This window comes from Humulus lupulus, chromosome X, assembly GCF_963169125.1.
Source record: "Humulus lupulus chromosome X, drHumLupu1.1, whole genome shotgun sequence".
Classification (NCBI taxonomy): Eukaryota; Viridiplantae; Streptophyta; class Magnoliopsida; order Rosales; family Cannabaceae; genus Humulus; species Humulus lupulus.
Genome location: NC_084802.1, coordinates 23,733,233 through 23,761,003, shown reverse-complemented (window position 1 = coordinate 23,761,003; position 27,771 = coordinate 23,733,233). Strand labels below are relative to the sequence as shown.

The window sequence follows — 27,771 nt, the reverse complement described above, 5'->3', positions numbered from 1 at the left end:
CCTAATCACGTACACCACGTATTGGGTGCAGTTTTCTTACCTCAGGTCCGAGTGTAATATAAAATAGGAACGACCTTCGAGCACGATCCTAATTCTAATAACCTAGTCACAACCAAGTATAGAATCTCCTCAATAACGAGCAAATAAAGGCTTCCGGACTGAGTCCTAGCCTCCAGGACGTCGAATTCTACTAAATCGGGTAGTAGGATTGTTCCCGAGCCCGTAGGTTTGAGTTTCCGTACTCAAAACCTCCTCAGGGCCCAAAAACCCCTTAAGCATCGCGGCTCACAACATTTGAGCCGCGACCCGCCCTAAGACAGAGAGCCCAAGGCTCACCTTTTTCCTGGACACAGGCCGTGGCGCGACCCTGCAACAGGGAACCACCCAGGCTCCTAGGTTCATGAGGGTCGCGACGCCCCAAGAACAGGGCCTCGGCGCGACCCCACAAACCCAAATTTCTCTGATTCAATTCCTCCCAAATACTCATCCCAAAACCGTACCAAACCCACAATTCAATCTCACAACATCCCCAAAATGTTCCAGGCAACAAAACCCACCAACCAAATGGATCAAAAACTCATCGAACCATAAAATCCAAATCAAAACTCAAGAAACTTAAAGAAATAGAAACTCAGGAATTCAAAGCTTAAATTGCCTCTGATTAAGTTGTTTTCCAGCTAAATCCTCCGGCTATCAAGCTTCTAATCTTCCATAGAATCTTTATGACTCTAATCTTGCTTGAATCCGAGCCCTAACACTCAAGTTTCCTTCGAAAATGCTAACGAGTGTCAAGTGAGACTAAGGGAGAGAGAACGAGAGTGTTTGAACGTGATTTTTATTTCTGTCAGGTTACTTAAAGCTCAAGTAACCTTAAGCAAATTCCAAAGCTCGGGTACCAAAAATGTCCTTGAGGGTAAAATGGTCAAAATCCCCATAATTCCCTCCAGTTCTCACTAACTCCAAACATACCCTCAAATATTTATTCACATTACCCAATATCCCGGTAATTTACTAAATACCCAAAATACCCCTTGACTCACCCCGAGTCAAGTATTGGTCTCGTTATGACTTTCCCGCTACTTGCTCCCTAGGATCGCCTAGTGCCAAGTTACCCAAATATATCCACATAATAATGTGGTCCCACACATATATGTGATATATGCCAAATATACCCATAACGGGCCAAATTATGAAAATTGCCCTTCTGATAAGAAACAGGCCCACATGCATATTTAATACACTTAAACATGCATATCAAGTCATGTTATAATATAACTCACATAATCATACAATGATACACATATACATCACATAAACACATAATTTTTCATAGTTTGTCATCCCGGCTCCCTAATCAAGGCCATAAGCCTCATTAGGTAATTTGAGACGTTACAGTTATAGAATGAATTAGGTCAGATGAATTTGACAAGGTAAAAATTCACTACTAGTATTCTATACCTAGCCGCCAACTCTCTCTTAGTTTTTTCTCTAGGAATTCTCTTCTCATGTGTTGAGACTTGCCCATATAAACACTAGGTTGTTTTAGAGAAAAACTTGGAAGACTGTGGTTTTGTTTAAAAGCAGTTTGGATTCCTTACAATACCTAGCATTCAACAAGGACAAAAGGTTAGGAAATCCAAAGGGAGTAGTCATTGTTCTGCTACACATCTTGTAAGCACTCTAATGATTTTGTTATTGTATTACGTATCTTTATAATATTCACATGCTTGTATGATTTATGTTTTCTACTATGTGTATTGTTTTGAATATATATATATATATATATTCATAAGGACATACATATAGATTTATATAAATGAAATACAACACTTTGGCAATTAAGTATAGAGATGTAGCTTAAATTTTCTATGCAAGACTTTCCAATTTAGCTTTAAATTTACAATTATTCATTCATCATATTCAACTCTCTAACCTAAATTAACTTTTTCCAACAACTCTTTACCATTCGTCTCTCCTTTTTTGTCAAAACTAACTTGGATATATCATATAGAAATATCAAATCACTTGGTTTACTGCTTAGCCACGAAGAAGCATAAAGCCTACTTTATACTAAAAAAAATATCTTAAATCCTTCAAGACAAAAATTGAAATGTTTATTTTCTTTGTCAATTTGTTTAAGAATTGTTTTGATATCACCATACCCGTTATCAGTTACGCAATACAATTATGCTTTTCAGAAAAATAAGACAACATAATTTGTAAAAAAATAGTTTGTTTCTCACTAATTGTACAAGGAATGCATGGTTCTGAAATCTTAAAATACCTTACTTAATCTATATTGAAATATAGTTACTTTCACAACTGCATTTTGAACAATCTATCTCCTTGTTGTGCATAAAAATTGTGAAGAAACCAATTGCAACATTTTTTTTTAAAGGGGACAGAATTTATCGTTTAATGGTTAAAAAGGACAAATATCCTAGAGATCAAGCAATCACTCAAAGAGTTGTGCAGATCTCACAATGAAAATGACCATAATATGGCAAACTAAGCCGATTATAATGGTGGAGCAAATAACCCAAGAATAATATTAGCCCCAAGAAGGTGAAAATAAAAGTTATTGGTATTACTTTGATTAAAAAGTTATATAAAAAAATGAAAATTAAGTTGAAAATCTAGAAATTCGACAACCTGTCTGATAATTCGACAACCCGTCTAAAAATTAGACAGGTGGTTGAAAATATATGACGATCTGTCTAAAAATTAGACTACATGTCTAAATTTGACAGATGGTCTAAAATTTAGACAGGGGGTCGAAAAAATACGACTATTGGTCTAAAATTTAGACAACTGGTCTAAAATATTAGACTCCTTGTCGAAAAATTAGACAAGCTGTTAAAAAATTCTGGATTTCTCTATCTCGAAAATAGCCGAAACCACTATTAATTTTTTCAGATTTTCAAACTTTAACCTCCATAAAATCTCATAAATAAACCTAAATCCTTACTTATACTTTCAATATACTAAAACCATCATTTTGCATTTTAAATCTACAAAAATAATATCAAAAATCTCATATTTTATATATAAAAAAAACTTTTATAAACCAACCTTTTGAATGAGTGGTGGCTAGAATTTTGGAGACATGGCAGCATTTGGTGATGAGCAGTGTTCGCCGGCGGTAGGGGGCAGTGGTCGCCAATGGTGGTGGTGGTGGTGGTGGTGGCGGGGGATGATAGTGGGTGGTTGTGGATGGGTGTGGGTGGATGGGTGAGAGGAAAAAGATGATAGTTATTAGGATTTTTATTTTAATTTATTATTATTTTATTTTAAGGGTAAAATGGGTAATACAAAAAATTCATTAATAAAATAGGCATTTAGCTAAAATGTTTTGAAAGTAGGTTATTGTGCAAAATATACTATAAAAGATGTCTATTTCCACCAATTTCTCTAATAATAATAGATAAGATCGATTAACCCCAATCAGATACTAAGAATAGTGATTGACATTTTAAAAATCTTACAATTAGGTAAATATACACGAATACTTTTATGTGTACAACCTAGTATCATGAAGAATATTAGCCAACTAGTTATTCGTGATTTTAAATTCAAAAGATGCATAATATTGGTAAACAAAGTCATGCAAGCTCACATAATTGTTTTTAGTTCATATATATGCAGCTATTACAAAATAATTACTCATATACATTAAAATACAACAAATTTATCTTCACATTGTATAAAAGTAGTGTCACTTTTAAACCTTTAAAATTAAGAATTCCGCAGGTCAAGAGCCAACAAGCCTGATCAATAACTGACCTTTCGAACTACTCCTGGTCCTAAATTTGATATTGATAGGGTTAGCAGAAAGAATATCAAAGACATCGCTGAAAAATAATTATTACTTTCACTATCTTTTTTCCATTTGTCAAAGTTTTGTTTCTTCAGTATTATAAATTAGGATAATTATATGGTAGGGACTTCAAAAAGAGCCTTATCGGTAGGATTTTTTTGTATTCTTAACCCGTGAATAGTTTTTGGCGTGATTTTTTTATGATCATGTATATTGTAGTTATTTAGAACATCCTGCAAATTTTTAGAAAATTCTGAATAATTTACAGTGTCGAAAACTAGTATACACGGTCATAAAAAAAAATTTGCAGATATTCTAAATAACTACAATATACACGGTCATAAAAAAAAATCGCACCAAAACCGGTAGGGCTCTTTTTGAAGGTCCAAAGAAATTTCCTATAAATTATTTGAAATTTTAAGATAATTAAAATTAATATTGATTGTGAATAAACATGTATAACTATACTCACCAATGAATAAATTAAGGAAAAAATGCGGCATAAACTAATGTTTTTACTTTTTAGTTTGTAAAGCTTATATACCCAATCTTTTCTTTACAGGATAATACCTAATGTTGTTAGAAGCGTGCGTTCCTCACTATCTCCTGCCTATGTTAACTTTGTTAAGTGTTGCTAGAACAGACACGTGTCTCATTCTGATTAGTCCAACTCATATTTTTATTTCTGAAAAAAATCTAAATTGATTTTAAAATATAAAAATCCACTAAAAATGTATTTAAAATTAAAAAAATGACTAAACATATTTAAATTAATTAAAAATACGTATGGAACTACAGTGATATTTTTAGGGATTTTTTATGATTTTTTTATATTTTTTCGTTCCCTTATTTTTTTAAAATATTTTTACTAACTCAAATTTTTTAAAATATGATTTTAAAATTTCAAAATTATAAAAAAATACCATTTATACAAAACATCAACCCACAAAAAAACAATATTAAAAAAATAACTTAAAAGTAACACGACAAAAACCTCACAATAATACAGTGCAGCTCATTGCAGTTAAAAAAAAAATTAAAAAAAAAAACACAAAAGCAATATCAAAAAACTCACTCCAACATTTTAAAAAACAGGTTAAATGCAACACGACAACAATCTTATAACAACATACTGCAACCCACTGCAGCTATAAAATAAATAAACGTTACAAAATTTAACAGTGCATTTTTTAAAAAATAACTAAAATTATATATATATATATATATAATATTAGTTGATTTTAAAGTCCACCATCAAAAACCAATACTCTCTTCACATATAACACATTTCTTTTTTATGAGTCGACCATATTCAGTTCATATCAACACCGTGAGATAAGGGCCATAGCTAGCCATGATAAGAAACTTATGCAACGTAAGGTTATATACAAACATGGCGATCGAGTTGGAGACACACACGTTGGAAAACAGAGTTCGAAGACCCGAACAACAACCATATGGGAATCACGACAGGTCAGTTCACCGGACTTGGGTCATTACGACTTTTCACTGTACCGGTCGTCACCGTACAATCACGTGAATTTAGTGGAGGCAGCAGAAGCTTCGACCAGCTAATAGAATAAGAACGGTGAGAGTTTGTTGTCGTATGATCTGGCCATCGAACGAAGGAGCTAGACCGATGGACTCGGGTAGAAAGTCTCAAAAATCCTGATGACCCAGCTGGTGGTTTCATGGTTACGCCTCTTGAAATTCCAACAAATTTTTGGGTCGCTCACTTGGGTTGCGAACGTCATCTTGATTCTCCGCACCGCCAATCCCAGAATCGAGTCCCCAAATTCTCCGGCTGATTTTTTCTACTTCGCATCTTCCCGCCGGTGGTGCGGAGGGAGTCCGTAAAAATGAAATAAAAAAGTACGAATAATAAAAATGATAAAATTCCCGTTAAATTGTATAAAAGAAATAATTTAGGTTTTTGCGGTAGGTTTTTGCGGTAAAGATTGTAATTTTCTCTATTTTTTAATTATTTGTTTCTTAATTTAAAGGGATACTTGTTATTAAACTAAAAACATTATGTAATTATGTAGTTACAATTTTCTTAAGTCAACATTTTTAATAAACCTCACTCAAAAAAAATAATAATCTTCAAAGTCAAACTAAATCTCAATAATTGAAAAAAAAAAGTAAATTTCAATAATCATTTTACAATTTTATTAATTATCCATATACAAATCCAATATTCAAACAAACAACAAAAAAATTATCATTTTTATTTAATTTCTATTAACATTCTAATTTCATTTCACCCAATCAAATTAAAGCTTACTTGCAAAATCATTCCCAAGATTGCAAATTCTTTGAAACAATCCAACATATGAAAACTTATGCTAGCTTGACACATTATGCACTTATTCACTTTGTCTAAATTTTATAAAGCTAATAACAATTTGTTATAAGTAGAATATGTTCAACATCCTACGGGGTGATGGTCCACTTATGATTCAAATAAAAAACATTTGATAGGAACGAGTTTTTTAATACGCAGCGGAAAAGTTGTGGGGTTGACCTAGTGTACAACAAAAATTTTGTATCATATTTAAACTACCTTTAAATATGTGGATCAATTAATATACATACATTAATCATAAGAAAATTAATGACAGAATTCATACTTCTTAAAACTTATCAAGTGTTCTTGCTATTTTTTCGTATTTAGAACGAACTTCCTATCTAAGCCGCTCCCACGTACTCACACCAAGATTTTCCACAGCGTTCTTTACACCTCAAGAAGTGTGTGAAGTATGTGGGAACTTAGAGAATGAATGATAGTTTATTTGTGATTTGAGATCAGGAGAATAGGCCTAAGAATTGGTTCTTTATTTTTGAATTTTCTGAATTGTGTTAGATCTCTGAATATTTTCTGATTAGTCATACTTAAAAGAAAATATTCAAATTTAAAAAATAAATCGGTAACCAACTTACAATTTACTTTTTAATTAATTAATTATTCTATTAATGAAAAAATCTAAAAACTAATTTTTGAATTATCCATTAATTAATTAATTAATTAAAAATGAAAATTCTATCCCTGAAAAATAGCCCTACACGCCACACACAGTGGACTGTGTGTGCACGTGTAAATGTTGGTTTTTTTTTCAATTTTTTATATAATTATTTGTTCAAACTACTTCCTGATAACTAATTAAAATTTGAATTCAAATTTAAATTAATTATTTGAATAAATATTAATCTTTTAAATTCAAATCCAATTTGAACTTATCAGATTATTATCTCCTACTCAAATAAAGATATTTAATTAATTCTACCAATTAATTAAATCCAATATTTTTGAAAATAAATATTTAATTTATTATAATTTCGAAAATTATAATTAATTAAATTTTGAAATTAATTTAATTATTTAATATAATTTTGAAAATTATACAATAATTAAATATTAATTAATTTTGTTAACTACAACTAATTTTTAATTAATTAATCACTATTATCATATAATTGCATATTTGGCCTGAAGAACAAATTTCTTCTCAAATATGTCTTTAAACTATTTTTCCCTTCATATCAACTCTTACCTTGAATAGTGTTGATAGAGCCGCTATGGAGACCTATGGACCTATAATTCCAAGTTCCAATAAATTTGAGATTATTAATTAAACTCTTTAATTAAATAATCTTAATTTATTAATCTCATGATTATTCCACTATAAATATGAGACTGCACTCTTGTAATTATAGACATTTCATTTACTGAGTACTTTATAATTATAAAGCGTCCATTGATGTAATCATTGCATACAACTTGACCCTCTAATAATGGTTCATAATTAATTGGGAATAAAATTACCGTTATACCCTTTTAATTATCTCTTGTTTTCTTAAGTACCATTGACTTTACTAGTGAAAGTAAATTCATAACTAAATTATGAATTTGAGCTCAATAACCTTTCAGTCCCAAAAGTCCTTAAGAGAACCATCATTCAATCTCTTGCGAGAAGGCATAGATTCCATATCTGTATACTATGTCCCCAGCCATCTACATTAATGAGTTCCCAAAACAAAAGTTTCTAGCCTGATCATTCTGACAGACCCTAACAAGTGAATTAAAGAACTCATATAACATAAACAGGAGTTCATAGTAACTTCAGGATTAAGATCTATTTGTATATGATCATCAGTTGATATATTTAATTAATACTTCGAAACGGTATTTAACTAAATATTAATAAAAATATCTGGTCCAGTTCTATATATTCTCTAATATATAAAGCACCTCCACTAAAGTGTCCTACCACACTAGTGATCCGGATCTAGGTCACATGTATTCATAATACTAGTGGACCATACTTGCAGTAATTAATATAAAGATTCCACAACTTTATTTTACTGCGGACTATTCAAGTTCATTTATCTCAAATACAATCATCCTGTACCAATACGTGTTTGAGATCACATATATGAACTTAGAAATTTTCCTGATATTTACATAATATTATTACAGAATAATATAGTCCATAAAATATATGCATAACAAATTCAATTCATTTATTTATTTCATAAAACAATGTCTACTACATATGTTTTCAGGGCACAATTCCCAACAACATTTATATATCAACCACGTCGATATCATAAACTTACTTACAAATGAAATACTTTTACTTACCAAATCCCATTAATGAAATATTTTTCAATGAAATATTTTTCAATAAAAAAATGAGATACCTAAGAGCATCTTCAATGGATGGTGTATTTTTTGTGTCAAATTTAGCTCAAAATATTTTTCAATGCTATATTTGGCCAATTTTTTGTATTTGTACTTCAATACACAAGGTGCAAACTAGCTAAAAAAAGTTAATATAGCTATTAATACTTATTGAAAATATACAAAACAATTAATTTTTTATTATTAAAAGATAAATTAAAACTTAAAAACTTTTTTCAATTAATAAATCACATTAATGAGTGACAAATGAGTAATTAAAAAATTTGATATTTATTGTGAGCCAAATTTGACACATGCTATATTTTGTCTCAAATTTGGCACAACTTTTAGCATGTACCAAATCTGGCACACATTTTAGACCATCGTTGGAGTTCCATTTTATGGAGATGGACTAAAAAATAGTTATGCACAACTTTTATAGCACTCCATTGAAGATGCTCTAAGACATATAAGTATAAAATAACGTTTATTTAAGATGTGTTTGGAAACAACTGTAATTACTAAGGCGTGTAATTACTATGGTAATAATTACATATATGAGTAATCATACTATATTTTAAAATACAATGTGTATTTGGATGTCAAGTGGTAATTATTTATGAATTCTTATTGTCATGTTTTACAAAACAAATAACAATTACACAGAAAAATAATATTATGTAATAAATACTAGTTAAAATTGATAGTAATTAGTAATTAATTACACACAATTCTTACGAGGCTATGAGAATTTGAGACTGTAATTGGGACCCCTCAATTACATCCAATTACATAATTACTGTGTAATTACATGGTCAGACAAACATGTCAAATTGAGTAATTACTTCGAATTACACCAAATTTCAATTATTGGGTGGCTTTCCAAGTGCACCCTTGCGTGTTTGGAAACAACTATGTAAGTACTTGAGTAGTAATTACATATTTGACTAATTACACTATTTTAAAATATAATATGCGTTTGAATGTCAAGTGGTAATTACTTATGCATTCTTATCATCATATTTAGCAAAACAGTTAGGTTACACAAAAAATAATATTATGTAATAAACATTTTAAAATTGATACGCATTAGTAATTACATAGTGTAATTATACACAATTCTTATATGAGTTATGAGAATTAGAAAGTATAATTATGACCCCTCAATTACTTCCAATTACATAAAACTTGTGTAATTACATAGCCTGACAAACACACAAAATCAAATAATTACTCCGAATTACACAAAATTCCAATTTCAATTACAGAGTAACTTTCCAAACGTACCCATAATGAAATTAAGAAGTTAAGAAGGATAGCATAATAATTGGACTAAGCGTGTTGAGGACTTGGGAGAAACTAGAAATAGTTTATCCGCCATCAGTGGAGATTGCTTGTATGATAAATGGACTTCAATTCATCTCTTCCAAGCCCAAGTCAATCAAACTGCCTTACCAAATGTAGAGAAAATTCAAATTTAGAATAAACCAGTACACAGATCTGGTGAAATTTTATTAAAAATTTAACATTTAATTCCACACTTAAACATTTAATTCCACACTGGTTACCAAAATCTTAAAAAATAATCAAACTATATCAACTGACTCTGCTTCATTGGAGTTTCTAAGAGGAACTACTTCCACAGCATCAGAAGCCTCACCATCCGCAGAAAGTTCATTTCGGATTGTTAAAACTGCATGAACCAAAATTATTGGAACACCAATACCCAAAGTTGCAAAAAGATGCACAGCAGCCTTTGTTAGGATGAGCTCAACCATAGTCACTATGGCTAGAATGAAAAGGACTACTCTTTTGTCGATGAACCTATCGAGGTCAACAGACTTGGGCAGTGCCCTTAACACCAGAAGGTACACAGCTGTTATATAGGTCATAATCACCAAGTAAATCAAGGAGACTTTTCTTTCTGGGATAAGGGATATGAAGAGGCCAATCCATATGAAAAGAGCATAGAACAATCCAAAGTCACCCAGGTTTCTGATGATTCTAATGGTTGCAGCTTCTGTGGTTGTGGGGATATTGAAAGGCCAAAGGTGTTTGAGGTCAGATACAGATAAGTTCTTTCTTGTGGAGTTTTTTGGATCATAAGGCTCACCTATGAGAGGAGGAGCTGAGGTTGTGGATGGCCTTTGGACAGTTCCATAGTTGGCCATGAAGCTTGGGTTTGAGGGGTGATGATGTAAAGAGAAAGGGTCTTGATGCTTTTCTATGTAAGATGAAAAAATATTGGCTTTTTATTATTGGTGCAGGGAGTAATGAAGAAGAATTCATTGATGGGCTCTCAATTTCTAGGAAATTGTCAAATGACAAACATGATTTGACTGACGACTAGTCTACTGTATGTAGTCAATGAGCCTACAGGACAGATAAGGCTAAATAATCTTACGTCAAGCAAAGAAAATTCTTCCCCCTTCCATACTTCAAACAAAGGGTAATGAAAAACACATTAAACAAATCCAAGCAGAAAATTCTTCGTTTTCTAAATAACTAAGTCTGAATTCATTGCTCAAAAAAGAAAGAAAAAGAACCATCCAAAATTGGGCATAGATAATGTCAGAGAACATTAAAACAAAACAACAAAACTCACTCAAAAATTGCATATGCTCCAATTCAAATTTGGGGATCACTTGAAACACCTATTAGTATTACACAGATTTGATATTGGATTCACTCTTAACTCTAAGAATGAATATTTTTATGACGAAAGGAGATGATCCCTCAAACGGCAATCTCCAGAGTAATACCATTCTTGACCTGCCATTTTATGAGTTGGAAGGTGTAGCCAAAGCATATTGTAGTACTCGAGTTTCAAACCAAAACTACAATGAACATCCCGGCCAATTTCTATTCATAACATCTTCATTAATTACATTTCCATGAGCATAAACTTTGGGCTCTCTGACCTGCATTTGGTATAAAACAGCTAAGATTCAATAAAAAGGGTAATCTTTAACAGTGAGATTGATAAAAAGGTAAGGTTTCTACCACTGAAATAGGTGGGAATCCATGTTGAAAACGAGCTTTTGAGAACCCATCAACAGTGAATAGACATTTGAATCCATTCACAGCAGGATGCTCTCTGTTATCAATGAAGATACACAAGTGAGAACCAACATATTTTAATTTCAGCTGCAAACATATATATAAATATACATAAAACAGAAATTGACATCAAACGAAAGCTGAAACTAGAACCAGATTTTTCTATTTTATCTCAGGCATTAGCCCCGTTTGGCTAAGCTTATTTTAAGTTGTTTTTAGCTTCTAGGATTAAAAAAACACTTTTGAGAGTGTTTGGGTAAAAAATAAAAAGTGCTTTTTTTTAGTTTTATCTTGTTGTAATTTGGGCTGGGCCTTGATATTGGAAAATGGGCTTTGTTCTTTTAAGTTAGATTCTCTCTATTTAAGGGCTCTCTTCAATCCAAGTCTGAATGGAAAGGATTTGGGCCTTCGTGGGAATGGGAAAGGCCGAGTTCTTCATGGTCCTGTTCAGAATTTTATTCAGGTTGTTAGTCCTAAGGACCGTGAGGGCTTTACTCAAGGGAAAATTGATTTCTGGGATAATTCGATTGCCCAGCCTTATTGGAAACGTTGTGTTTTACTTCAGAATTCGGGAAAGGAAGGGTCGGAACTAGAAGATGCGGATACATGTCTGAAAGTGTACTCTCGAAAGGCAAAATATACAGATGCAGAAAGTACGTTTCTCTTGGAAAGACAGGAAGAGGGTTTAAAGGTTACTGAACAAGATTTGGAAGAGGAAGACTATTTATTCTTTGGTAGATGGTCAATCTAATTCTTGTAGTTCTGAAGATGAGGATTTGGATATCGAGTCTGAAGAAGACATGGAGGAAGTGGAAGATATGGTGGTGCATGCTAGAAGATTGTGGGAGGAAGGAAATGCTAGAAGATTGTTAGAGGCTCGCGATGTTAGTATGGGGCTCGTTGAGTTTCAGGCAGTGGATCTAGACAAGTCCCCGAAAGGGAAGGAAGAAATTAATAAAGAAGCAGGGGAACAGGATATATGCTTGTCTTCGCATTTGAAAGAAGACAAGTCAGATGAATCGAGCAGGCTTCACAAGGTCATGGACTCTTTGGGTGTTATGTTGCTAGCTAATGATCAAAAGGACAAAGAAGTAAGCAGCACCATATTTCTGTCTAAGAAGAGCCATCAAGAACTAAGGAAGTTGAAGTTTAATGTCAGTTATGAGAAAAGAAAGAAGAAAATTGCGGGGTGTCGAAATTGCTCGTGAAGATTTTTTCTTAGAATGTGAGGGGTTGTGGTAACAAAGAAAAACGGAAGGCGATTAAAGAAACTATTTGTAAAGCTAGTCCAGACTTAATTGTTCTTCAAGAGGTGAAAACGACAACAGTAGATAGTAGGTTTGTGGGTAGCATTTGGCGATCTAGATTTAGAGCTTGGATTTATAAGCAGGCTTCAGGGAGATCGGGAGGTACTTTAGTGGCCTGGGATAATGGGAGGATCAATGTTATTGATTCCTTGGTGGGGGGAATTTTCGGTTTCTATTCACATTGAGGTCGAAGGAAAGGATCCTTGGTGGTTTTTTGGTGTCTACGACCCTGTTGCGTATGGAAGAAGGGACAGCTTCTGGGATGAATTAGCTGGATTGAGCGTTATTTGTGGTAGTTATTGGTGTGCGGGGGTGACTTTAATGTGGTTAGGAGGGGTGATGAGAAACCTAATAGTGTGTCTAACACGAGGAGCGTGAAGATGTTTGATGAGCTGATTAGTGAATTGAAATTAATGGATCCCAATATCCATAATGGTCGATTCACGGGGTCGAACTTCAAACAGAGGCCTATTTGTTACGATTGTGTGGATTGGGGCTTTTTGGACTTTGTCCCGGAAAGAGTTTGGTGATGTTTGGAGGAAGTGGATGATTGGGTGTTTGTCTTCTACGTCCTTCTCCGTGTTCTTAAATGGGAGACTGAGGGGGACATTTAAGGGTTCTAGGGGTCTCCGCCAAGGGGATTCCCTTTCACCTTTCTTGTTTACTTTGATGGTTGATGTCTTGGGCAGAATGGTGGATAAGGCTAAGAGCGCTTCAACCTTTAGAGGGTTTACAGTGGGCAAGGATAAAGGAGAGGTCAGTCACCTTCAGGTCGCTGATGATACGATCTTCTTTGAGAACGATGGGGAGTCGTTGTCAGTTTTTCTTGATATTTTGAAGGGTTTTAGCGGTGCTTATAGGGCTGTCTATTAATTTGCAGAAATGTCAGTTGTTGGGGATTAATTTGGATGAGAGTGGACCTTCGAGATAGGGGAGTGTGAGGTGGGCAGTGGCCTATGAAGCATTTGGGGTTGCCTTTGGGTGCGTTCCCTCGATCCAAAGGATTTTGGGAGCCCATTGTTTCGAGATGTGCCAAACGTCTGGATGGGTGGAAATGTGCTTTCCTATCTTGGGGTGGAAGGCTGACTCTCATTTAGTCGATTCTATCTTCTATTCTAGTGTATTATATGTTGCCTTTTCACATTCCTAAGGGTGTGGGTGTAGTGGGGATTATGGAGAAATTGGTGCGAGATTTTCTATGAGAAGGTGCGGCTAAGTCGGGTTTCAACCACCTGATCTCTTGGCGGGAAGTTTGTAAATCGCGAAGTCATGGTGTTATTGGTATTGGTAATTTGGATTTGAGGAACAATGCGTTTCTCATGAAATGGTTGTGGAGGTTTCCTTTGGAAAGCAAGGCTTTGTGGCATAGGGTGGTGAAGAGCAAGTATGGGGTGGATGGAGGCTTTTGGGATACTGGTAGAGGGATGATGTTGTCTGTTCGTGGTCCTTGGAAATATATTTTGGCGTTGTATGAAGACTATAGTCAGCTAGTCAGGTTCAAGGCAGGGAGAGGGATAAGATTCACTTTTGGGAGGATTTTTGGATCAATGATGCTCATTTAAAGTCTCAATTTCCTGATTTATTTCTGCTATCCAAGGCTAATAACTGTTTGATCAAAGATTTGGTTGTCTCTGGTGTGCAGAGAGCTTAGGAGGCCTCAGGCGAGACCTTCGCTTTAGGAGGAATTAGTTTGATAGGGAGGTTTCTAGCCTTGCTCAGTTACTCTAGTTGTTATGTTGCCTTGTCGGCGATTCTGGAGGACAGGAGAGTGTGGCTTCCCGACTCTAGTGAGTTTTCTTGTAAGTCAGCCTTTTGGAGGTTGAGTTATGCTCATCAGGGTCCGGAAGAGAAGTGGGCAAATAATTTACTCATAAAAAGAATTTTGTATCATAGTTATCCAAACATAAAAAATAAGCCAAATCTTCTACTTTTAGCTATAAGCAAAAGCTTCAGCTTTGCCAAATGGGGCACTGTGTCAAATAGGAAACAGTGTCAAATATGAAAAACAAATTTCCTATACTTTACTGTTCATGCCATAGCACAGTAGATAATGCAACAATGCCATTGACTTTGTACTAAAAAGTGTTCATATTGTACTCATTAAAGAAAGAGATTTATTTAATTATAAAAAAAATAAGTTTTTGTTAAAAAAAAAGGTACAAGTGCAGGAAAGGCCAATTTCATATAAAATCTTCGAGTTAAGTTGCCTTTATTGAGTTTACTCCCTGATGTAATCTGAACCCAGTTAACTAAGCAAACTTATCAAAGTTTGTTGTTGACTAAGCAACAATCTTCGAAATAGACACTCATTATTTTTTGTTGACTTATTCACCTCTGTCATGAGTAATTAGTATCCAAAGGTATGATGCAAGAATAGTTTTAAATGAACTGCCACTTACTATTGAAAGAAAGAGAAGACAGAAAACTTAAGAAACTCACGTTATAAGGTAGGTGAAATTTCTCTGGAACATTTCTCCCAGAGGAATCTCTTCTTCTTTAGAGTACCTACAAATTACAGTAACACTCTTATTAACTGATACACAAAGCTTAAACTTGTCATTGACTGCTAAGCATGTACTAAAATATGAATCAATTTGCTCGTTCTTTTCTCAAATTCAATATGTTGCAATTTATTTGGATGGCTGATTTTGTTAGGGAATTGGGGTGTTTGACAATTTAAAGTTGAAACAATGTTAGAAAAGTAAAATCATATTTAGGTAATTTTTTACTTAGAAAATTCTTATTGTAGTAGAACTAAATCAAAGAATGGTTTATATTAATTGTTAATTATAAGATAGCTACATATTTTTGTGATTGATCGAAGATACTTATAAAATAAGGCATTGTATTCTCTCAAAGATTATCCCATTTCAGAAAATAACTTTATTTTTCTCCTTTATGAGTTATCTCATTTGATTTTTTTTCCGAGTTAGTGACATTTTTTTCATTATTTCCAATTTCAACTTTAAATTGTCAAACATCCCAATTCCCTAACAGTGATATGAGAGCTATTGGTTGCGGGTTATTGTTAGACGCAGACCATAGTCAACAAAATGGCAGCAAAGTTCAAAATTGAGAAGTTCAATGGGAATAATTTCTCATTGTGGAAAATGAAAGGAATCATGAAGAAAGCTAACTGTATGGCAGCAATTGAAGAAAGACCAAAGGAGATCACTGACAATGCAAAGTGAAGCGAGATGGATGGCAATGCAATTCCTAATCTATATCTTGCACTGGCCTGTGGTGTATGATGGCATGTGTAGTCGAGAAGAAAACAACAAAGGAGATATGGGATACTCGGACAAAATTGTACAAGGCCAAATCACTAAACATCAAAATCTTCTTGAAGAAGAGGGGCTTTACACCCTTCATATGATGGAGTACTTCAGTGACCGACCACAGTAAACATCCTCAACACTCTACTTTCGCAGCTCACAACAATAGGACATAATATAGAAATGAGTGAAAATGTCGAAATTCTACTCCAAAGTCTACCTGGTTTGTACAACTTAACAATGGGACATAACTTTTGCTAATGTCTAGCTAATAGACAACTATTCATATGAACTAGGTAGACTTTGGAGTAGAATTTCAGCACGTTCACAAATATGTATATCATGTCCTATTGTTGTGAGCTTTGAAAGCAGAGTTTTGAGGGGGTTTGATGTGGTTAGTCACCGAAGTCGACTCCATCATACGAAGGGTGTAAAGCTTCCTCTTCAAGAAGGTTTTGTTGTGTAGTGATTTGACCACATACAATTTTGTGAGTATTCCATATCTCCTTTGTTGTTTTCTTCCTCGCTACATGTCATCATACACCATCGGCCCAGTGCAAGATGTAGATTAGCAAATTGCATTGCCATCCATCAACCTCCTCTTTGAATCCTTGATGATCTCCTTTAGTCTTTCTTCAATTGCCACCAAACAATTATCTTTCCCTATGATTGTCTTCATCTTCATTTTCCATAATGAGAAATTATTCTCATTGAACTTCTCAATTTCAAACTTTGTTACCATTTTGTTGACTATGATCTATTTCTAACTTGAACTGGCTTCCTTATTCTCCGTGAACAATAACCTGCAACCTATAGCTTAGAGAATTGGAATGTTTGACAATTTAAAGTTAAAATTGGAAATAATGAAGAAAAGATTTCACTAGCTCAGAAGAAAATACAATTCTCTCTCAAACGAGGAACATATAAAAGAGAAAATAAAGTTATTTTCTGAAATGGGTTGATCTTGAAGAGAAAACAATGCCTTAATTTATAAGTTTCTAAAACGTATCAACCACAAAAATTTTGGCTATCCTATAATTAACAATTAACATAAACCATTCTGTAATTTAGTTTTACTAGATTAAGAATTTTCTAAATAAAGAATTACCTAAATATTACTTCACTTTTCTAACAGAATTCAGTTCTCATAGTCACTCAAACAGTTCATTGAAAATCAGCATCACACATTATCAAATCATGCAAACATGGTAAAATTGCTAAATTTATTAAAAGCCATTCTTTTTTAAGGGGAAAAAATATCACCTTTAATGTTTTGAAAGTGCATATAGCAAAAATAATTATCAGTATGCTAAAAGGAAACTATCTGGACAAATTTAAGTTAAATAAATATTCATTAAGGTTTTCTGCAACAAGTCAAAATTGGTTTGTGCTATTGTGTACAGTCCCACCCAGCGTAATCAGCAAGCTCACAAAGGATAAGTACTTGTGTGACACCCAATTTGTTAATTTTATTTTTTATTTTTAAAAAAAAAAAAAAGAAGAAAAGAAAATGGTACTGTGTATGGTTATCTATGCTTAAACTCTTGGCTAATTAAAGTATTCTCCAGTTTGAATTCGAATTGCAGGTGCTTGGAAAAGAAGTTAATATTTAATTGACTAACATCATCATTAATATTAAACTACGCCAGAATCATATATACCTCCATGGAAAGTCATTTTCACAAAAACGAGATATTCCATTCATTGCTGAATATGTATCAATATGTACCCATTTTTCCTTTGTATGGTTAGCAAGATGACCTGCCAGAAGTCTTATTCAGCAAAAGGAAGCTCAATTTAAAGAAGCAATAAAGAACATTTATTAGGGGAAAATTTAAAGAAATAAACAGACCACAGTTTGAGATCAAAGAGAATGACCATCGGAAACCAAAGACATGAAGGTGTGAGCAAGAAAAAATATAATACCTGCTTAGTATTGAACTTGTAGCGAACCAATTTTTTTTTTATTTAATTGTTTATTTTATAGAAATGTGTTTATTCAAATGATTGTTTTGTTTTATTTTATTAAATTGTCAATTTGAATATGTGAGAATAATTGATTTTATTTTGTTGATATTGTGTGTGCATGTGTGTTGTATGCATGATGGTGTGCGTGCATGGCAAGAAGAGTGTGCATGCATGAAGAAGGGCTTGTACCTAGACTAGAACATGGAAATTGGGAGTTTTCCTTGTTTAGAAAATTCTACCAATAAGAGAATAAAATCCCTTTTAATTGTTTTGATAGTTTGTGTTCACATTAAAAAGAAAAGAGAACACAAGGAGAAAGTGAAGAGTGGTGAGAAAGGAAAAGGGAGTTGTCATATTTGAAATTCTCGTAACCTTAGACCCAGCTGTAGTAAAATCGACATAACTGGAGCTGTAGAAATCTGATTTGGGCAATCTTGGTATCGTTGGAAAGCTAATTCAATTATCTACAACTTTCTAGAAAAATCATTTTTCCAAAATCGTTGTGTAATCAGGTCTCAAGTCACAGGTTGTTTAGGTTACGAAAAATCCAATTCTAATTTCCTTGACCTAGTAATCAAAATGGGTCCTGAAGCCTCTTTCTCTCATTTTCGAAGCCCTGGCCGCCCACATAGAGAGAGCTTCGAAAATTGAGGATTGAGAGAAGGGAAGAAGAACACTAAGGAAATGTCTTTGACTTTTGATTGTGTTTTACTTTTCTTCTTGACTCTAAGATAATCTTGACTAATGTTTGGCATAGGGTTAGAATCTCACCAAGGGAAGGCTCTCTAGTGCTCTAGGTTTGATTCTCAATGACCCTACAAGAGGTAAGAGAAGTGTGTTGTTTTTCCTCTCATCCTTCTCTCATATGAAAGCATGTTAGGGGTTGTGGTGTTGATTTCATGTTTGATTGTATATGATGTGGTGTTTGATTGTGATCTGGATTCTCTATTCATCTTCTTCTCTATAGATTATGCATGATAGGTATTGTGTTAATTTTTTCTTGTGTTTATGAGATAACGTAAAATAGGAGATCTTGGATTTGTTTTTTTTGTTTTTAAAGACATGAAATTAGGGTTTAGATTCTTTAATTTGCATATGAGTATGGAATATGGTTTTGTGCTATTATAGAAACATGCTAGGTGTGTTTTCTCATTATGGTTTTGGAAGTATTCTTAATACTTCCTGCTCTTTGGACTTGAGGAAACACACCTAGCATGATCTAGTCTAGGTACAAGCCCTAGCTCTTTTTGGTAGAATTTTCTAAACAAGGAAAACTCCCTATTTTCATGATCTAGTCTAAGTACAAGCCCTTCTTCACTCTTCTTGCCATGCACCCACACGCACACCATCATGCACACAACACACATGCACACACAATATCAAGAAAAAAAAAATCAATTATTGTCGCACATTCAAATTAACAATTTAATAAAATAATAAAATAAAACAATCATTTAAATATTCACAATAAACACATTTCTATAAAATAAACAATTAAATAAATAAAAAATTGGTTCGCTACTGAACTACAAGGCTTGCCACAAAACAACAGTTAAAACTTAAAAATATATTCTACTCTTTCAGTGAGAATATCAGAAATATCTAATTATTTTTCTTTTTGTGGAAACTAATGCAATCAAAACGAAAGAAAATTTATTAACCATGTAGAGAAAACTATATGTCAAAATCATTAATCATGTGCTCAAAGTCTTATAAATGAGCACAAGAGCATGAAAGTTTCAGATAACGAGAAAAAAAGGGAGGGAAATAGAGAAGTTGCAAATGGAAAACCACGGGCTCAACATCTCTGAAACCTCAACAAGACAATGGCAGTATCAGTGAGAGAAGAGGGCATACCAATTTGATGCAAATTTCTCAAAGCATGACCACTGGGGTAATTCTCATAGGATGCCATGAAGGTTATAGCAGTGCATCCTAGACTACAAAAATGAGAAATAAGTACATGAGAAGGATGCAAACTATTACTCCATAAATTGGACAGAATCACTTCATACCTGACTAAAAGTAACCCGAGCATCATAAAATAGAGCAACTTCCAAAAACTTTTTTCCCTATTGTTATAGCTGCAAGAAGTGGAGGAATTCATCTTTTTGTTAGCTGTAGTATGTGTTAAATGCATTGAACAAATATATATTTATTAATATCATTTACTGTAATTTGCATCCGCGACCAGCTACTGAATTCCACTACAAAGCCATGAGCAAAATGCTCTTCACAAGTCTTGAATTTTGTTCATTTTTTTCATTATTATAAGAATCTTCTGTATCACACATTAGCATGTAAAATTGCATGAATACTAGCTGTTATCTGGCTAACCAGAACCAAAAGCAAAAAAAAAAAAAAAAACCTAAGGGTGAATGAAAAAGGGAATAAAATATGAGGGAAAGAAGAAAATTTGGAAACAAATACATGTTCTCTCATATAATTTTTTTTAAAAAAAAAAAAAAAAAGATAAAGAGGCCTTTGTCTTAGACTAACCCCCTCTCGCATATATAGATAGGCCAGAAAAAACATACAACTATACATCCCAACTACACAAACAAAAATCTACTCCACTCCCTAGTGAGGTCCAAGAAAGATAACCCCTCAAAACCCTTTGTACGATACACCCAAGTGGCAACCTAGAACTTAACCCTCTCCCAAATAAGATCACACAAAGATGACTTATTGTCAAAATTCTGCTATTTCGCTTTAACCAAATTGCCCAAAAACAAGCCAACATCGTAGACCTCCAAAGCTTATTCAACTGCTTATCCCCCACTAAACCACAACAAAGCAGCTGACAGCAGGAACCCGGAAGGCACCAACTCAAGCCAAACTCACCCCACACTCTTGACCATAACGATTGAGCCAAATCACATAACAGAAACAGATGACTGTGAGATTCAACCCCCCTTTACAACAAAACACACCAACTAAATCAATCGCACCCATGTTAAGGATCTTTTGCAGAAAACAGCAGCATCCTTAACTGCTCTCGTAACCTATGGATCAGTACTCATATTATCTCTTCTTTTACTTCCCCACCGCCCACCCCCGATGACCACAATACCTAAGCAAACAAAAAGGCATAACCAAGCCCAGAAAGCCAGAAAAGTGTAGATCCTTGGAAAATACAAAATGATTTATAAAATTATTACATTACAAATAAAACACATCACCATAAAGCAGTTTGTAAATAAACAAAACACAACTAACTAGGCAAAATGATCATTAGTGCAAAGATATCAAAATATAGCAATCAATTTAAAACAGATACCACGTACATTCTATTAGCAGCGATTGCAGAAGATAAGTTGAAGATTGGAACTGAGCTAATAATAAAACGGAGCTCCTGGGTCACAAAATTTACCCCGTTAACAACTCTCCAACTAAATAAAAATACTAATAAGCTCACAAATTCATAAGCGTTATACCTTGTGAGGAAGCTTGGAGTAAAGTAAAACAAAAGAGAAAACAGGAAGAATGAATAATGGAACCCTTCTATCAAGGAAGACCCCAAGCTGCAAGACAATGCGTGTCAATTTATGGAAGAAAAAAATGGAGTACGGAAGAAGAAAGAAAATAACTCAGGATGAATATAAATGAGCATAAAAACCCAAATTGACTTGCTTTATAATCAGCATAAAATCTATTCATTTTGTTCAATTAAGAGACAGATGGACATCTTGAAGTTTCAAGAAACCAGTAAATTTTATGGCACAGCTTTGTTTTGAAACAAAAACAATGTCTGCTACTTGAAAGCACTTCTTATATGCATGAGAAATAAAACTAAAATTTACTCATATTAGTTATCATGCCAAAAACAAAATAGCCAAGGTCAATTCTTACTATCAAGAAAGACTGCCAAAATATTAAGAAGTATGAATGATACACAACTACCAGAAATCAATGATTTCAATTGAAAGATAAATGAATAAATAAAGATTTCGTATGAATGAAGATGTATAAAGGTTAATGAAATATGCTTAAAAAAAATTCTGACAAATGCCAAGAGTTGCTTCACTACTTCATTGCTAGAATAAACATTACAGGGTCCATGTATCAGTATGGAGGAAAAAAACATAACATGCACATCAAGAAAAAATCAATTAATCAGCCCAATGTTTTTGGGGTAAACATAGATATAATATTGAGCATACCATAGAATTATAACAAATTGCTACACTAAGAAACTAAGTTTTAAGTAATATAGACTGACCAGAAAAAGAGGGTATGCAGCTAGCAATGAGCGGGGAAGTGCTGAAGTGAAGTACCAGTGGAATGGATGTGTCTGACGGGAAACAATATAAAGGAAAACTAATAGCAATGAAAATTATAGAAAAATATAAAACTGTACAAAAATAGGAAAAAAAGTGCAAGAATATCATTTAGAAGGATACACCCCACTCAGAGCTTCGATTCAGAACAGAGTTGAACCAAAAAACTTCAAATTCAGGCCACAATAACCTTCTCCACAAAATTGAATCAATCAATATGGTAAGACCTGCACTGTGTAGAATTCAAAACCATGTGATTGATTTAGGATGTCTAGTATGCAAATTGACATGTTCGGGAAACACTTAAATTAGTACACCAACCTATGCAAACCAGAGCAAACCAGACGCAGTATTTCAGTGTATCCCATATTGAAATTGATTTAGTCTAACAAAGAACAAAAATAAAAATATCAGGTCTGAAGTCACGAATGTCGATATAATATATGAAAATATTAGAAATAATAGATCATCCTAAACAATAGGAATACTATTGCATTCATATTTAATTGGTAGGCTCTTATTTAGATCTATCACAGCCCCAACCCACCACTATACTGCCTGAATAAAGTCCTTGTGGATACAATGATAATTTCTGTGACAACAAGAAAGTTGAAGGCAGCAAAGTCTATGAATACTCGATAGATACGATGAGGGCATGAGATTCCATAAGTAAAATACTACACATATCCTAATGATTTGACCCAACCAACAACAAGCAACAGTTGCAGGAAAAGAACCTCGAAAAGTGTTCTGGGACAGTAGCATTTTCACTGGAAACTATGTCTTTACAGCATAAACAGGGAAAAAAGAAAGAAAATAAAAACATAAATCAGGTCTGAAACAGAACCTACCAACAATAGCTCCAAGCCAAGGGGACAAATAAGTAATAGGATATCGCATCTAAAGACAACTGTAGCAAAAATCTGATCATATAAAACAAAGAACTGTAAGAAAAAAAACATAAAGGTAAATAAAAATAACCCAGATAAGAAATTTTTTAAGTAGCAAAAAAGCCAACCAATCAAATCACCAAAAATATTTGACAAGAGAATAGAGATATTATATGCAAACATTACATTCAAACCAAATATCATGACCTTAAGAACAAAATGACGGCATGTTAGGTATTAGAAAAGGAATAAAATGAGACTTGTAAATTGTGTCATGAAGTGTAATTAAAACGTCCATATGTTCATTGCTACACACACACACACAAAAAATCATATCTACAGTAGAAACATACCAGAGAGTTTAAAGCGGAATAAAACTTCCCCTTGAGCCAAAATGCGTAAGCCAAGTTGACTACAATATAAAATGAAACATAAAGATTAAATTAGTAGAAGATACTGTGACATTAGGCATCTTCACTTTTTTTCAGGAACAAATACTTTAAAATCATCACCAACCAGCAGCCAGACAAAAGACTAAAAATAAGAACTAAAGTGCAAGAAGTAATTACCTACTCCCAAAGCAAATATATTAGGAAGAGGACGGGAACAGTAGAACAGCAAATGGAACTGAAGTGTCGTTAATATTACAAAGAACGCTTCTACTTGTTGTCCAAACTTATCTCTGACCTGATAACGTAAATTCAAAATACTCATTGCACTCATACTTGTCTACTTAAATTAGTGAAATAAATATAACAAGATTGCAGGGCAAGGCAACTTGGAGCATCAGTGAAAGTTAAACGGTAGATCAAATGACATCAATGCAGCATTGCTCTTCCAGGTACCATAAACTACCAGCTTCATGGGAAGTTATCAAGCATATCTAAAGCACATGCATCAAAGTTTCTTTAGTGCTTGTGAGTCTTGTATTAAACTAAATGGTTAAACAATGGTGCCTCTTGTATATTTATAACTTAAAGTACCACAAAACTCACAAGATACATCATACATAACTAGCCAAACTGGACAACCTCAGAACATATAAAGAGTATGCAAATAAAAATATAGTAAGAACATACCTGAAGACGGAAAAAGCGTAAAGTAGATAGTACAATGCAACCTAAAGCCATGCGAACTGGATAACAGAAAAGTATACAATTAGAGTAGATTAAATTTCCTTCTTTGCCATATTGCAAATCCTAGAACTTCAACAACTACAATACGACTTTCTTCCTTAAAAAAGCTTGTCACAGTATAGTATTACATATATAATTACTGATTTCAATTGCTTATCTTATGTGCATGAATACGAGTTTACATAGCCAAATCATATAATGCTAGAGGGAAAAAGCTCTTTACTGCCTTTTCCTCTCCCAATCAACTAAAGCCATGGGCCACCACTCCAACATAATGTCACCATCGGAACTACACCCTATTCCAGCATTTAAGATTATCAGTACCCACTTTGACCTGCTTTTCCTCACTCAGTACCTTTTACCATTCATGCGAAAACTGTAGCATACATCAACTTATTACCCATTACACTTGCTCTCTCAAACTTGCAGTAATCACTTCATTAAAGATACAACATGATGTATAGTGGAAATTTTCACTTTTCACCCAAAAGACAGGAAAAAAAGTTCAAGATATTAACCAATCACTTTTCCAAGTATCTTAACAAACAAATATTTCATATTTGCGTCTGAAGTACCTGCAAAGAGAGCATAAAGCTTTGGGAAGTGCAGCAAGTTTATCATCAATATGACTGGAGATGCCAAGGTAGATACAAGCAATGCACCTACAGGAATATAGATTACATTGCTTGGTAAATTAGAAGTTTAATAAGGAAACTAATCTCAAAACTTTTTTTTTTCAGAATACTTCAGTTACAAAAGGAGTATATATACGTATCTTGTTGGACACACACACACATATATACATATATATGTAGACATATACAGATGGACTTTCTCAATGATGAACAAAGAGCACTTGAGAATTGAGATAGCACAAGGAACCAAAAAAAGGGGCCTTATGTCACTTGGGTACAGAATAAGACACCATAAATAGACCATGCAGTTAAAGCCTTTAAGGAACAATAATAATTATATACAACATGCAGGGTATCCTTTTCAGTTTTCAACATTTCGTAAGCAAAAGAATAGTTACATTGCATGCGTACCAAGAAAAGTGCGAGGAACCACTCCAGGAAACTCCAAATGATCATACTGTAATAATGAGAAAAATTCAAAAGTAAACCAGAATTCCGATGTCTTACAGCCAACTACAATTTAGAAAGTTCTGTAAAGACAGAAAAACAACTTACTTTATCTATGTGATGCCGATGATATAGAATGTCATGCATTGCCTTGAAAAAAGAAATGATTTAGAAAAGTTAGCAAGTGAAGAAATTACGGATGCCGAGAAACTGAAATATGAGTCAACAATAAAAAATAGCAAAATGTCACGCTTCCTTTTCACTACAAATCGAATCTCAAAACAATCACTTCTTTTGATTTATTTCTCTGAGCAATAGTTGAAAAATGGAGCAGCAGACAAGGAAAATGGAATTAAATTCTATTACTTCTTGTTTCTCTTGATTATGAAATGTCAAAAGGTTATATAACAATGTACAAGAGTGATGCTATGCCAGAGTTCCACTAAGTGCTGGCTATCTCTTTTCCAGCCCAGGCAATGAGTAATAATTTTAACCCAGGCAATGAGTAATAGTTTTAACCCAGGCATTAAAACACCCAAATTACTAAAGTTTTTTTTTTTGCTTCCTTTTCTTTCAGTTCTAGTCTAGTTTTTGCAAATCCACCATTTAATGTCATGATCACACTATGCCATTTTTCTTCTCTAGTTGCCTCCTCTTTAAGCAAGTTTTATTGTCACTCTCTCTGTCTCACATGGCAAAATATCCAGACTAATCCGAAACCGTGCACACTATACAATACACCATGTTCAATTATTTCATTAGCTGATATGAACTATATTTTAAATCAAACTACTGGCATTCCTTTTCTTCCTTTCATGTGAAGCTGTGAATTCTCCCAGCTTTTACATAGCAACTATTCAGAGTCAAGGCAACAACAAACTAGCCATAATCTTTCAATATTACTAACACATTGATCAATTAAGCCATTTCGTCGAAAGTAAATCTATTTGAGTGAAATTATTGATGTGATCACATATCATCACCACATAAAACCCCACAACCAAATTAAAACTTTTCAATTCCTGTATTTTCTCATTATTCAACAGGAAAGCAAATGACATCAATTGATTCGTCCATAAAGGAAATTCCTTTGTAATTTGTATAATTATAAAATCTAGTTAACGTAAATTTCCAATGAATTTATTTCACATAAAAAGAAAACCCAGAAAATCCTCTCTTTTTTTCCTCAACAAACGTTTCCATGGGCACCAGCATAAATAGAGCCTTACTTCAGATATCACAGTAGCTAATCGTTACTACTTAAAAAATAAGCAATCCCAACACTTCAATTCCTAAAATCTTTCATTTTCCTACAGGCTCTTGCTGACCAAACATGAATGGAGAAGTATGAGCAAATGAAATCTACCTGAACGTTGAAGCTTTCTTCAACCTTAGTGTATGGCACTGTGAAGACATAAAATGCAGCAATAGAACCCAAGAGCAGATCATAGCCGTAGGATTTCAGAAACTTTGACAAGCTGACAGCCATTGCAAGAGCACAGGACGAGGGAGAAGAAAGTGAAGGACTGAAAAAGAAGTAGAAGAAGGCTCTTGGTGATGGGCTATGTTTCGGCCTTCTATTTGATGCTACTTTTAACTTACACTTAACGATTTATATCACTTTTTATTTGTACCACTTTCTAATTGATTTTTACATTTTATTATTTTATTCGTAGTGTTTTTCTAAAATCTACATGTCAGTGATCCACAGTTTGTGTAATATGAGTAAACCACATATTTTTTACTTAATTTACATAAACAGACTAATGTATTGCAATGTTTTTTATATAATTTCTTGGCATATCATTGCTAAACACACTCTGCTACAATTTTTTTGTGAAGATTATTCAAATAATTTAAAATTTATACTAATTTTAAGTCAATTTAAAAAATTTATAAACCAAACTTTACATTTTCCAAAATATAACAAAATAAACTAGGAGAAATACCATTTTGGCCCCCATATTTTTTTAAAATACGCAATCAGTTTTAAATGATAATTCGAATCATGTGTTTTATAAAATGGGTCAAAATAGTATCCTAGACCCAATTTTAGTTTAAATATTTTCAAATACAATCTTGTGTTCTTGGCTCCTCGACCACCTTCTCCGCTTCTATGAACTCGTTGCATTACCAACAACCCAAGAATTAATTAACCTTATAATTGAAAATATTTTGACCAAAATCGTGTCTAGTGTACTATTTTGATCAATTTTGTAAAACACATAGTCTGAATTGTCATTTAACAAAACATAAGGGTCAAACACGTATTTGA

At 33.4% G+C, this 27,771-nt stretch overlaps 2 protein-coding genes across 2 annotated transcripts; both read right to left on the bottom strand.

Annotated features, from left to right (window-relative positions):
* Nucleotides 1-9,974: 9,974 nt before the first annotated feature.
* Nucleotides 9,975-10,846, bottom strand: LOC133805433 (uncharacterized). Its single transcript, XM_062243616.1, has one exon. The coding sequence runs from the start codon at nt 10,667-10,669 to the stop codon at nt 10,085-10,087; it is 585 nt and encodes a 194-aa protein (XP_062099600.1). The 5' UTR covers nt 10,670-10,846; the 3' UTR covers nt 9,975-10,084.
* An 89-nt stretch (nt 10,847-10,935) lies between these two features.
* Nucleotides 10,936-27,041, bottom strand: LOC133805432 (dol-P-Man:Man(7)GlcNAc(2)-PP-Dol alpha-1,6-mannosyltransferase). Its single transcript, XM_062243615.1, has 19 exons — nt 26,863-27,041; nt 25,605-25,646; nt 25,461-25,506; nt 24,990-25,076; nt 24,358-24,413; nt 23,848-23,965; nt 23,632-23,690; nt 23,240-23,311; nt 22,710-22,773; nt 22,512-22,615; nt 22,331-22,402; nt 21,546-21,632; nt 21,396-21,463; nt 20,124-20,192; nt 19,966-20,048; nt 17,802-17,901; nt 15,305-15,370; nt 11,502-11,595; nt 10,936-11,419 (listed from the first exon to the last, which is right to left on the bottom strand). The coding sequence occupies exons 1-19, from the start codon at nt 26,983-26,985 to the stop codon at nt 11,336-11,338; spliced, it is 1,494 nt and encodes a 497-aa protein (XP_062099599.1). The 5' UTR covers nt 26,986-27,041; the 3' UTR covers nt 10,936-11,335.
* Nucleotides 27,042-27,771: the final 730 nt, after the last annotated feature.

Excerpts from the sequence above, each read along its gene's own strand:
- LOC133805432 (XM_062243615.1), bottom strand. The coding sequence starts at position 26,985 with ATGGCTGTCAGCTTGTCAAAGTTTCTGAAATCCTACGGCTATGATCTG. Across the intron at positions 20,193-21,395 it reads GCAATCGCTGCTAATAGAAT|CTATAACAATAGGGAAAAAA; the intron begins GTACGTGGTATC and ends CACTTCTTGCAG. Across the intron at positions 11,420-11,501 it reads GATTCCCACCTATTTCAGTG|GTCAGAGAGCCCAAAGTTTA; the intron begins GTAGAAACCTTA and ends TACCAAATGCAG.
- LOC133805433 (XM_062243616.1), bottom strand. The coding sequence starts at position 10,669 with ATGGCCAACTATGGAACTGTCCAAAGGCCATCCACAACCTCAGCTCCT.